The sequence below is a fragment of the Haplochromis burtoni genome, unplaced genomic scaffold, assembly GCF_018398535.1.
Source record: "Haplochromis burtoni strain Fernald_Lab_line unplaced genomic scaffold, NCSU_Asbu1 Contig_249, whole genome shotgun sequence".
Taxonomy (NCBI): Eukaryota; Metazoa; Chordata; class Actinopteri; order Cichliformes; family Cichlidae; genus Haplochromis; species Haplochromis burtoni.
Window position 1 is genome coordinate 79,116 of NW_024582610.1, and position 13,910 is coordinate 93,025.

Consider the following 13,910-nt stretch of genomic DNA (forward strand, 5'->3'; position numbering starts at 1 on the left):
TAGTTATGCTGCAATAGATGTAGGCTGCTGAGGGCTTCCATGAATAATTGAGTTTTTCTTCTTCAGTCACCTTTTTTTTCACTCACTGTGTGTTCATACACCTCTCTGCATTTAATTATTAGTTATTAGTAATATCTGGCTCTCTTTCATTGCATGTTTTTGTCCTGTCTTCATCTGCTCACTGTCAGATCCCTGAGGCTGTTTCTGCTGAAGGTTTCTTCCTGTTTAAAGGGAGATTTTCTTTCCCAAAAAGAGCTTGTTGGGGGTTTTCTCTCTTTTTCTTGTATTATTGTAGGGTCGTTATCTTACAATATAAAGCACTTTGAGGCAAGTGTTGTTGTTATTTGGCGCTATATAAGTAAAATTTAATTGACTGCATGTGGCACACAGACAATCTTTGTCTGGCTAGGTTGTAAGGGAAAAAATGCTTTTTTCACTCAATGATCTGAAACTCAATTTATAATATTTATTTAACCTCCTAGGACCTGGCGTCCACATATGTGGACATTTGGGTTATTTAGACCAAAATACTCAATTTAGCTCTACAAGGGCCTGGTATCCACTTACGAGGACATTATGCTGCTACTGTTCTATCGAAATTTTAAATGAATATCCTCATATGTGGCTGTCATTTTTCTTAGAAACAAAAATCAGGTAAAAAAAAAAAAATCTGGTAATTCTTTGTTTTTACATTCATCGGGCCCCAGTCAGCCCAAATATCAAAGAGAAATTTGGAATGAATGGCCACTTTTACCATTGTGTGCCTTCCAAGAGTTACATGGTAACCCCTACAAGTCTGTATTCGTTTAGAGTGAATCGCTTTGAAATGTGTAGATATGGAAAACATTGTTTTTCTAAGTATTTAAATTGAAGTGGAGCTATTATGCTTTTTCCTAAATTGCCATAAATACACTGTTACAATGACACACGGTGTCCCATTATTTTTATTCATTTTTATTTTTGTTAATTATTTTTATTCTGATTACATTCAAAACAGTGGAGCTGTTTCACACAAGTCTCATGCATGCTCTTTTTTGACCCTGTTTTTCCACTGTATCAAGATTTGGAACAGCTACATTGTTCCTGAAAACATCTATTTTTTTTACCTTTAAAAAAACATAATTACTGCTCTCTGATACATTGAACAGAAAGCAGTAAGGCTATTAAAGAAGAATCAGACCTGTAGGCTTGGTCATCTGGTACTGACATGACTTGGAGAGTGCAGTCTTCTACTGTGAAGTGTGCTGCTTGTGCTCTGGGATATTGCTGTAGGCTGACTGTTGCAATGTACCCAAATGCTACATTCTGTTAATGTGAAAGAGGAACTCTAAACGTTTTAATAGCACGTTTTATATGTCTGCATCTGATACACTTAATTTCTCAGAAAACTTTATTCCTTCTTTTTTCATATAAAATTAGATTATATATCATAGAGACTGTTAGTATGTGTGTCTTATCCAGATGTGTAAAATGTCAGTGTTCTGTCTTGCTGCTGATGCACAAGTCAAATCTAAACAATGTAGGCAAAATATTCAAGAAGCAGATTCATTGTTAAGGGTTTCGTTACCAGTATATTGTTAGTATCCAAAGCTACATCTCCTACTCTTTGTGTTTGAGTTTAGTTACTGATTGCTGAGTCTGTACTGTGTGTCTCTATCATCCAGGATGAGTTCCATCCGTTCATTGAGGCTCTGCTACCCCAGGTTCGTGCCTTTGCCTACACGTGGTTTAACCTCCAGGCCAGGAAAAGGAAGTACTTCAAAAAACATGAGAAGAGGATGACTAAAGAAGAAGAGAGAGCTGTCAAAGATGAACTACTTGGGGAGAAGGCAGAGGTGGTATAAGTATATTTTGGATAACTGAAATAAGCACTACTTTTTTTATTTTAAAAAGTTTTTTTTTAACTTTTTAAATTCTAATAATTTTAATTCCAAATCACACAACAGTTGCCTCAAGGTGCTTTATATTGTAAGGTAAAGACCCTGCAATAACACAAAGAAAACAGAAAACAAAAATCACAACAATCAGACGACCCCCTATGAGCAAGCACTTACTGGTGACAGTGGGGAGTTTGGGGAGTTTTTAGGACACCCTGATAATAATGAATTACAGTAGTCTGATTTTTATATTTAGCAATCAATGTTTTATATCATACCCATATTATATTGCATCTTCCCCAATTACACTAAGAATATGCTAGAACAAAGCTGACTTATTCAGTTAGAGTTTCTGTTTCTTATTCTGTTCCTAGGTGAAACAGAAGTGGGCCAGTCGTCTTTTGGCTAAGCTAAGAAAGGATATTAGACCTGAATGCAGGGAAGACTTTGTCCTATCAATCACCGGGAAGAAAGCTGCATGTTGTGTCTTATCAAACCCTGACCAGAAAGGCAAAATGAGACGCATAGACTGTCTCCGACAAGCTGACAAGGTAAATTAAAAAGTTGGTTTGTATTTTCTTCTGGCTGGAAAGATAGAAATGCAGATAGTTTTTCTAACCCCAGACTAAAATTGCTGTCAAAGATGTGAAATATCAAGCAGTTTTTAATTAATTAAACTAACTCAGTCTAACTCAGACTAGCAGTGACATCAACTTTGCCGTCGAAGGTAAGTTTATTTACCTACTGTTTGTACTTGTAGCCGGCTTGTTTCTGCCTGAACTGCACAATCGCTGCTGTGAGTGGGCTTAACAGCTGATTTTCCTTGTCCTATGAATGCTATTTTCCATGACTTTTTCATTAAAAAGGTTTTTGTGACAATGCAAGGTTGTATCAGGTTTATGTTTTTCATGATTTTACATCAAACATGAGGCTAGCAAGAAAAATATATGAACTAACAAAAGTGACCTTCAGCAGAACCAGACTTAGACAGGGAGGTTTGTTTTATGTGTCTCTGTAAAGCACTTTGAATCACCTTGCTGTTGAATTGTGCTATATAAATAAACTTGCCTTGCCTAATTAAAGGAGGTCAAACAACTCACAGCAGCTGAAAATTGGTGGTTAAATATTATAACCTTTCTACTTTTTAAAGATTTCTGATTTTTCGTTAAGAAACTGTCTTATAAAGTCAATATACCATCACCATACTGTCTGTGCCCCTGAACCCTCTGTTCCACCTCTCCCCGTACGTCCTTAAATTTAGTTACAGCTTTTTCTGTTTATTTTTATATTGTAATGAATTGTATCGCCCGTGTGTACACATTTATCTTTGTGATAGAATAGAATAGAATAGAATTCAACTTTATTGTCATTGCGCATGCACAGGTACAGGGCAACGAAATGCAGTTTGCATCCATCCAGAAGTGCTTTAGTGATATAGATATATTACAATATATATTAGCAATAATATAGATATGTGAGTATATTACAGAAATGGGTCTATTATGGTATGTTATAATGTACACGGTATGAAGTATGTTGTGAATATTCTATAACTATAAGTATGTACAGGCTGTAGTGAGTACAAGCTATGAACAGGCTATGAACAGGATATAAATATGAAAAACTATACAGAATATGAAATAAATAACTTTACAGAAATCTGAGATATACAGCTATACAGAAATGGGAACTATGCAAGTTGTAAACAGTTGTAGGGTTAAAAATTATCGAATGTACAGAATGATTATTTACACAGAGCTATACAGTAGTGCAGTTAAGATAAGTGAGATATAATTCCTACAGAGGCTATATAAAGTGCTAGTGGTTGTGAGTGGTGGTTCAGTCCATGTTATTGTGTGTTTGAGGGTACAGCTGTCCATTGTGATCATACAAAAGAGGGTTTTCAGGGAATACTGTTAAATGTACAGTTTTTATACCATATATCAGAACAAGATGTTTAGTGGGATTAAAGTGGTGGGTGGGTTCATTTCCATTTTCAAAGAAGCCAGTTGAGTCTAATAACAGATGAAGTCAGAGCAAGTCAATGTGTTAAAAAGTTAGATTGCCAGTTGTTGATCATCATTATTTTAATGGTTGGAAAAGCTAGTGAATTTTTTAGGCTCTGATCTTTAATTGTATTTGTGATCTTCCTGTTCAAACATTGCCTCAAAAAAAGGCCTGAAAGTGGGTTGATGGACCATTTTATATCTTGAAAAGTATTTGATATATGACGCTAAAATCAGAGACAGTCAAGCAGAATAGCGAATCAAAATCATAGCCTTTATGAAACTTGTAATACAATTTTAGTTAACCCTGAAGTTGGCTTAATAAAATTAGGAAATGCTAAATTTATAGCTAACTGTTTGCTTCATTGCCTGTGCCTGTATTGGTTCTATCTGCGTATTATGGCTTCCTTACACAATCCAAAGACATGCTTGCAAGGTTAATTAGTGAATCTAAATTGGTTACAATTCTGAATCTGTTCGCCCTGTGATAAAATGGGGCTCTGTATGTACCCTGCCTGTCAGTCTCTGATAGTCCGTAACTCTGTGTCTTAAGCGGTCAAGGAAAAGGATGGATGCTTGGCCCATTCAGGAGACCAGTTTCACACTAAACATAGCAAAAGTGAGACTCATGTTTTTAGTCAGACATAAGTGGGTTTTTTTTGCTTTGTTTTTCCAAGGTGTGGAGATTAGACCTGGTGATGGTTATCCTTTTTAAAGGAATCCCACTGGAAAGCACAGATGGTGAACGGCTGGTGAAAGGAGGCCAGTGCTCCAATCCAGTCCTCTGTGTCCAGCCTCGACACATCTCTGTCTCTGTCAAGGAGCTCGACCTCTACCTTGCTTACTATGTGCAGGAGAGAGGTATGCACTACATACTACATACTTCAACATTGCTGTTCATGCTGACTTTCATGTATACATTTAAATATAGTAGACCTCTGGTAATATTATATAAAATATGAGATTGTTACATGGTGCATGCATGCATCGTGCATCTTGTTGTAAAGAAGAAAAAAAACCTTCTTTCTTTCAAGATTCTCTGTTCTGCATTTCTATTATATCAAAATTTGTTCTTATGATTTCAGGATATCCTGGAAAGTTTAACTTTCCTCACTTTAAAATGCCGTTCTGTATTTTCTATGTGTTAGTTTGGTATTAGTGTCAGAACAGTGTTCATCTGTTAGCCACAGATGTCGAATAATTTGTGTTAAATGCAAACACACGTTAATCATTGTCAGAACCTGTACTGGTGTGAAATTTAACATTAGTCCCCAAATGGGAAAAAAACCCCTTAAATTAACATTTAACATTAAATAGATATGTTCTGCAAGTCTTAAGAGACTTTTTTAAGTTGTACTATAATTTATGACAAATGCTGCACTTTCTAATGTTAAGAAAATAATTATGATAATTGAGTTAGAATAAATTAAAGATTTAATGTATGAATAACAATGCGAAATGGTGACTTTCATTAATAAACAGGTTATAAAAGGTGGATGGTGATCACATGCCTGTTTGCCTGGTGTATTTGAATAAAACTGTTGTGTTGCTAAATAGAAAATGAACATGAGTGATCTTATTTAACACATTGAACAAATCAAGAAAATCTGCCATGAAAATGGTTTTCAGTCACAAAATATGCAGTTAGTATGTTAAAATATGCCCTCTGCTGGTTTTGGATGAGCATGTCAGTGAAGAACAAACAAACAAACAACAAAAAACATATATACATATCCATTCTGTGTTTTTACTGCATCTTTAAACTTTTTTGAGGATGGAGCTAACAATATTTAAATATGCTTGTTCTTATATTTTCCTATAAGAAAGAATATATTGGCTTACCTACTTTGCTTGTTGAAATTGCTGAAATCTTGTTCTGTTCTCTGCCTCATCCACAAACACTGTCTCACTCTCGCTCTCTCCTTTCAGAGGCCGAGCAGAGCAGCAGTCCCAGTCGCACTGGTGTGGGTTCTGATCAGGAGGACAGTCGAACTGCCACCATGGGTAATGTAAAGTATATTTCTTTATTTTTCTTTAATCTGTTTACATATCTCTATATGTCTCTATCAGGTAATATGATCAGATAAAATAAACATCTTGTACATAAACAGTCTAATTTGCTAGAGCATGGGTTGACTTCATAGACACAAAGTGACAACAAAGACTGCAGTATTCTGAGCTGTGCCTTGTATTTACAAGTTTTAAATGCTGTTATTAATATTTATTACAAGCGGAAACATGGACCTGTATAAATTAAGAAAACTACCCAATCTATCAGTTATATTTTTGCTTTGGACTGCAAAGACCAAATAAGCTATTTAGGCAATTAAACATCAAGATCCAAAGTGTAATTATATAAATACTACCTTAGTTTATCTATTTTCTTAGCGTGTAACTGCTGCTGTTTTATTTTTGCAGATGGTCCAGAGTTCCAGGAGAGTTTTGTAACATCAGGAGTTTTTAGTGTTACTGAGCTTGTTCAGGTCTCGAGAAGTAAGCCTGCTTTACCATTATGTTTACCTTTACACAGCTACGCTACCTTTGTCAGTGTTCTTACAGAGGCTAGTATTGTCATTGTAACACCAACCCTTCTTTAGCTCTGTCTTGACAGATTTGGTTTAAATATTTGAATTTGAAAAATGTTGAAGGGCATATTATTCTTGGACTAGTTTGAGAATAGAAGAACAAAATGCAAGTGCAATTTCAAGTTGTTTTTATGATGTCAATTGAGGCAGCAGTGCAGTTTATTAATCAGAAGGTTGGTGGTTTGAACCCTGACTGCTCCAGTGTGTATACCAAATGTCCTTGGGCAAGGTGCTGAACCCCAGGTTGCTTTCTGATGCATTCCTCAGAGTGTGAATGTTCAATAGGAAGCACTTATATGTAGAAGGGTGAGTGAGATATGCTGTATGAAGTGCTTTGAGTGCTCAAGTAAAGTAGAAAAGCACAGCATTTCTAATTTGTTGGCCTTATTTTTTGGTAAGATATGGTAACAACAGGATATCCATATCCAATTTTCACCCTCATTTAGCTGTTTATAGAGCCTTTATCTCCTGGGGGTGGAGAACGTCATGGTGGAGTACATCAATCCTATCAGGATAGTTTGATCTCAGGATAAAAGTGGACCCACAGAACAACTCAAGTCATTTCCTCTAAATTGAATTTCTAAACATGTGGAATCAAACCACACTGTCTCTTTTATTAACCATGTAAAATATTCAAACAGAAAACATTTACAGCCTTTTGTTTTGTTTTGTTTTTATTCGTGACCTTTAAAAGTAAACTGATCTGGTATGACTGGTGATCTGAACTAAGTGGGGGAGGCCATAGCAAAATCTTAAGTGTTGACTGTGAAAGTCAGTGAATTACATGTACATGATTAACAAAGCTTTCCTTGCTGCTTTGTGAGTAGATATAATGAAATCTAGATAGGAAATTAAAGACTAGTCAATTAGCACAGTATTGGGCTTTGCCACACACTTTGTGTACCTGATATTCTGTTTTAAGTGCGTAACTCATAATCTGTCTTTTTCCCATGTAGCTCCCGTTGTAACAGGAGTAGGGCCTGGTTTCTCTGTGGGGGAGCTCCAGGGTCATCTGGCCTATGATCTCAACCAGTCTGTTAACCAGCCAGTCAGTCTCAGACGATCACTGGCCAGCACCTCATCCAGCGGGTATTTTTACACACACACACACACACACACACACACACACACACACACACACACACACACACACACACACACACACACACACACACACACTAGTTTTCATGTCTTAGTGAGCACATCTAATTGACATAATGCTTTCCCTAGCCGCTTGCCCTAACCATGAAAAATGAATGCCTAAACATAATTGTAACACTGATACTTAAACCACATTTTGAGCCTCAAAAATGTCTTCAAACCCGCGGGTTTGCATTTTGTCCCCATAAGGGACTGTACAATTTTCTGTCCTCACAAAGATGCCTAAACATGCACACACAATGGAGAGTTGTAAATGGAGACTTCAATTTCTGGTGAATGTTCAAGCACATAAAAGGCAAAATGCAAGTGCACATTAAAATATAGGAGAACGAAAACAAATACATAGAAAGATAATAAAGGGACAACCAGGAGGCCTGTACTCTGAGAGCATAAGATGGGTCTATGCCTAAAGCTGCTCAGTCAGATTTTTTGACATATAAAGGATGATGCCTATATACTGCACATATACTGTACTGTACTGTACATTTATGCATGCCTGCAGGTAAGGCTGGGCACTGAAAGCCGACTGAAAATTTTCAGACATATTATCAAAAAGATTGGACCGACTTGCTGAAATATAAGTCTTTTCAACTTTACAAACTTTTGAATAGAAGGTGGCTGATAAATATTTAGAGCAATTGCACTTCTGCAAGGTAGAGGTTTACACTTACACTGTAAAAGTGTAAGTGATGACAAGTGATGTGTGAGAGTTGTAGGTTTTTGAGGTTTACCTTTTTAATTCTTTGGAAAAAAGATGGAAGTAGGGAATCCATTTGTCCAATAATCCTGTCTATTTTAAAACGGATTCACTGGGAAGGATGAGCATGGTACAGAGACTCATCCCCTGACTGCAGTTACTGTAGGCTCTGATGTCTGTTTGCAGTAAGATTCATGTAAACAGTGCTGTGAGGTATGGCAGGATACCCCTGAGAAAAATACCTCAATGATCATCTTGTTTAGCCCACTGCTGCTTTAGTTTCCCTGTCCTTGTTTAACCTTTCTAACACTTCAGCCTTTGTTTTATTGGTGAGCACAGTTTTCTGAATTGCTCATTTAAATCACATTTAATAGGATAAAGTAGCTTTAAGAATTTATTCAAACAAAAGTCTCTTTCTTTAAGGCCGTGTTTTGCTCTTTGCTCTCTTACTATTTTCTTACTTTTTCACTGTAGGTACAGAAACACCTTTAGTCATTGACCCCAATACAAAAATAAACTTTCTATAGTACATTTGTGCCAAAAATAAGATAAAGCTCAGTCAAGCCTGTATCTGTGCTGAAGGGTTAATGTTAGGCAGTAATAAATGAGCAACTACCACAGGAAAGACTGGCAGAATTTCTTCTTTGTCACAGTGAAGAATTAGTCAGCTTTTCATCCTGGTAAACACACGTCTGTGGCAAACTTTTGATTTCCCCGGCCATATCACACACACATATCTGCACAATTTGCAAGTTTGCTCACTTACAAAGAAGGATTGGAAGAAAATGCTGCAGTCAGATGAAACCAGATTTGACCTCTTTGACATCAGCTCCGCCCGCCATGTTTGTAGGCAGAGAAACGTTGAATGAGACTCAAAGGACATCATCCGCACAATCAAACACAGAGTTGGAAACATCATAGTTTGGGCTGTTTTTCTGCTAAAGATGATTTCACAATAAAATCTTGGATGAGAACCTCCTTCTCTCAGCCAGGACGTTGATGAGATGAAGCACATTAAGGTGGAGAAAGCTAAAGCTTCCAGTTTCTAAGCAACAGCCAAGAAACCTAAAGGATTTAGAGAGAGTGTGTGAAGAGGAGTAGGCCGAAATCCCTCCTGAGATGTGTATAAACCTGGTAACCAAATACAAGAAACTTCTTCCTGCATGTAGCAGTAAGAAGTAGCTCAGGAGGTATCTCCTGATAAGACAGTTGGTGCTTCGATCCCTGACTCACCCCAGTGGGCATGCCAAATGTCCTTGGACAAAGTTGCTCTTGCATCCATCGGAGCATGAATGTGTGTGAATGTTAGTTAGTAAGCACTTAAAAGCATAGAAGAAAGTGCTTGTACGATTGGGTGAATGTAGCATTTTGTATAAAGCGCTCTGAGTGCTCTGGAAGAGTAGACACGTGCTATATAAGAATCAGACAATTTACCATTCTTGCTGGTTTACTCATCCACTAAGTACTAAGTCATGTTGTTCTTGAGAATCAAATACTTGTTTCACAATGACGTGAAAATCCGTTCAGAACTTTTAGTTGATGTGTTTTCCTGTTTGACGTTCTGTCGCTCTCCATCAGAACAAAACTGTCATAAACAAAACTGTCAAAAAAGACTAGCAAATTCAGCAGGAGATGAAAGAATTATTTCCTCCACTGTATCCAGTTGAATGTTTTTATTCACTAGGCATCTTAAGTTTGCAACAAGTATTCATTGGAAAATCAATTGCACTTAGGAGGAACATTAAGTGTGCAGTGTGTTATTGTGCGGACTAAAATCAGTATATGGTTGGAAAAGTAAGAAACACCACTTATTCTTTACAGAATTTATCTGACATGATAACAGTGCACAATAGTTTACAGAAATGTTTTTTTGATTCTTGCCCTTTTTTGGCTTTATTTAATAATATTAATAATATTTAATAGTGACAGTTGAGACTGACAGGAAAGCAGAGAGAGAGGGGGGGGGGGCATGCAGCAAAGGCCAGAAAGGCCCAGAAATGGTTAAATGAAAATGGGCTGCCAGGGTTGGATTGTAAGTGATTTGGGTCTCTGAATGAAACGGGAAACAGTAATGCTGCTAAAAAGCAAGTTGACTTCAGCCCACACACAGGTCCTTATGGCCTCACAGTAATCTTACCTTATGCATTTTAAGACTGGACCATGCTTGATCTCCTCACATGGTGCTCAGTGAAACCAGGATCCTAAATGTGTGAGCATCTCTCTATGTGTCTTCAGGAGTAAACGTCATAAGTCTGGCTCTATAGAGGAAGAGGCTGATAGTCCAGGTGGGGAGTATTACCATTCACCTTCCTCACCAGCCAGCAGCTCCAGGAACTGGACTGATGACATGGAAGGAGGTAAGACTACCATATCGACTTTCCTATTTACAGTCATGCTGCTGAACAGATTAGGGCCAGGTTTACTAATACATTGCACCATCACAAACGGGTTTTTGGCATTTAAAAAAATATTGTTGGTAATTATGAAGAGAGCACAGTGACATAATTGAATGCAAGAGGCGGGATTTTTATGCGACTGACTATGTTGTATATCTATTTCTGTGAGGAGAATATTTAAATCAAGTATGCAAACTAATGTACTAACATTTGTGTTAGTACATTTGTGCAATTTACTGCTAATTCATCAAAACTAACAACTAAATCTATTAACTAAAACTAACCTATTTGGGTATTGTGGTCAGATGCTAATTTGCCCTGTTTATTAAATCTGGCCCTAAAGCTTGTGATGCACTTATTTGGATTATTATATTTAAGATTAGCATGTAGGAAAATCCTGTTATTCACCAAAATGATACTAGCTAGTCAGTAGTATAATTCAATAATAAGGAATTCATATATTTTATCAGTATTTTTATCAAGAGGCAGGGTCATGAACAGATTCTGGACAGTTGTTATGCATAAGAATAGGATTTGCTCAGGCAGCCTGTATCAGCTGCTGGCTCAGCAGATACCTTCTATACATTGCAATGAAGGGCGCGCTGCATCACTGACTACAAGAAGGACAACACAGTCAGTGTTCAGCCCACTGCATCTCTTGCAGACGAGCTTAACAACTTCTATGCTCGTTTTGACGCAGACAACAGAGAGCAGATCCTCTACCCTCAGGAGGACAGTGAGGCTGCAACTTTAACTCTGAAAACAGAAGCTGTGAGATGGACCTTTAAAAAGGTCAATCCTCACAAAGCTCCGGGACCGGACGGCATCCCAGGCCGGCTACTCAGAGTGTGTGCAGACGAGCTGGCAGAGGTGTTCACCAACATCTTCAACCTCTCCCTGAGGCAGTCAGTGGTCCCCACGTCCCTCAAAGCATCCACCATCATTCCCGTTCCCAAAAAATCAGTGGTCTCCTGTCTGAATGACTACCGTCCTGTTGCACTGACATCCGTCATCATGAAGTGCCTGGAGCAGCTGGTCAAAAGTCACATCTGCTCCTTCCTCCCTGACACACTGGACCCTCTTCAGTTTGCCTATCAGACAAACAGAGCCACAGAGGATGCCATCGCCCTGGCAACGCACATCACCCTCACTCACCTGGAGAAAGGGAATACATATGCAAGGATGCTCTTCATCGACTACAGCTCGGCATTTAACACCATCATCCCCTCAAAACTTGCCACGAAGCTCGTCGACCTTGGGCTGGGAACACCGATCTGCAGATGGATTCTAAGCTTCCTCACAAACAGGCCCCAGGTGGTGAGAGTTGGTAAGCACACCTCCTCATCACTCATCCTAAACACAGGTACGCCCCAGGGTTGTGTGCTTAGCCCCCTCCTATATTCCCTGTTCAGACACGGCTGTGTTGCTAAACAGGACTCCAACATCAGTTTGCGGATGACACAACCATCATCGGCCTCATCACAGACAATGATGAGACGGCCTATAGAGAGGAGGTGATGGCACTGTACGAGTGGTGTCTGGAAAATAACCTGACTCTCAACATCAGCAAAACTAGAGAGATGATAGTGGACTACCGGAAACGACCAGTCAGAGAACACCAGCCCATCCACATCAACGGTGTCAAGGTCGAAAGGGTCAGAGGCTTCAAGTTCCTTGGAGTCAACATCACAGAGGACTTCTCCTGGACCCTTCACACAGACACTGCTATCAGGAAAGCTCGCCAGCGGCTTTACTTCCTGAGGAGGCTGAGGAAGTTTGGCATGAACGCCAACATCACCTCAAATTTTTACAGGTGTGCAATTGAGAGCTTGCTGACGAGCTGCATCACAGTTTGGTACGGAAGCTGCTCTGCCAGCAGCCGTAAATCACTACAGAGGGTTGTGAAGGCAGCAGAGCACATCACTGGCACGAGGCTTCCTGCCATTCAGGACATTTATCTCCAGCGATGCCTCCACTTTATTGTTATTGCTATTTATATTTAAAAAGTGCAATACTGTAATTTTCTGCTGCTCATTCCTGTGCAATATCCCATCTGCCCTCCCGTCATATTTCTTTTCAAGATTTCCTTATTTAATCACTAGTGTGCATATATTTATATTTATAGATACATATATATTCAGTCATCTTTTCTCTTTTACCACGTCTCTCTAATATTTTGCTCCTTACTATTTTTCTATTTTTTTTATTACTTTATTTTATTTTATTTATTTTATTATATTTTATTATATTTTCTCCTACTGTATCATGCTGCTGAGTGACTGCTGCTCGTCAAACACATTTCATTGCAATGTTGACCCTGTGCTAACTTGCATATGACGAATAAAACTGAAAACTGAAACTGAAAACTGTGCATTTTAATCTGCTTTAGCTTTTGCATCCCACCACATTTATGCTATGTGACTCAGTCAGTCCATATTCTGTGACTGTTGTCTACTCTGGGGGGCTCTGGGAGGGGCTCTTACTGTTATTCTCATTTCCAGCTTCCCACGTATGCACATGGAAGGGCACCAATGTCTGCACTCTTTACCTTATACTTTCCAAATACCAAAGAAGAACGGCAGACCACATCTGACATTTAAGAATGACAGGTTCCTCACGCCACTCTAACAAAGTTCTAATCACGGCGCCTAACCTGGAAATTCTGATTCTAATTTGATGTAGCTGAGTATCACTTACATACAATGTCTTACTTTTTTGGTTAGGTGCCACAAAACGTTTTAAAATGCAACATCAGCACAAAGGGAAACAGTTGGAAAACCTTTCCATTATAAGCCATGCAAATACCTGTGGTCTAGTACACAACTGGTTTCTGCTGAGTCAGGATCGTGTGCTTCATGATTATATATTATATTATTTTAAGACCAATTTCTAGAGAAACTAACATAAGTACAAATGACAGAAAATTTTGGGTGCTTTTGTGTGTGTGTGCGTGCGTGTGTGTGTGTGTGTGTGTCTGTGTGTGTGTGTGTGTGTTGTGGGATTCATTTAGGGCTGTCTCCCCCGGTGAAGAAGGCAGAACTGGACAGTCCTTCTCCCCAGGAAGACTCACCAAGAATGGGTTCCTTTACTCAGCACCACCGGCCTGTTATAGCTGTTCACAGTGGTCAGTAGCACACACACACACACACACACACACACACACACACACACACACACACACACACACA

At 38.6% G+C, this 13,910-nt stretch overlaps 1 protein-coding gene across 5 annotated transcripts in view; it reads left to right on the top strand.

The window, feature by feature from the left end:
• The window catches only part of nfic (nuclear factor I/C), a 48,795-nt gene that overhangs the window by 22,060 nt on the left and 12,825 nt on the right, over positions 1-13,910 (top strand). For 4 of the 5 annotated variants that reach the window (XM_042227222.1, XM_005938434.3, XM_042227221.1 and 1 more), the window contains exons 2-9: positions 1,665-1,835; positions 2,252-2,428; positions 4,561-4,744; positions 5,813-5,887; positions 6,302-6,376; positions 7,425-7,557; positions 10,562-10,683; positions 13,733-13,846. In XM_042227222.1, coding sequence (XP_042083156.1) covers positions 1,665-1,835; positions 2,252-2,428; positions 4,561-4,744; positions 5,813-5,887; positions 6,302-6,376; positions 7,425-7,557; positions 10,562-10,683; positions 13,733-13,846 — 1,051 coding nt within the window. Of the gene's footprint in view, positions 1-1,664; positions 1,836-2,251; positions 2,429-4,560; positions 4,745-5,812; positions 5,893-6,301; positions 6,377-7,424; positions 7,558-10,561; positions 10,684-13,732; positions 13,847-13,910 lie in introns of those variants that run through there. The other variant, XM_042227224.1, reaches the window with a different exon arrangement.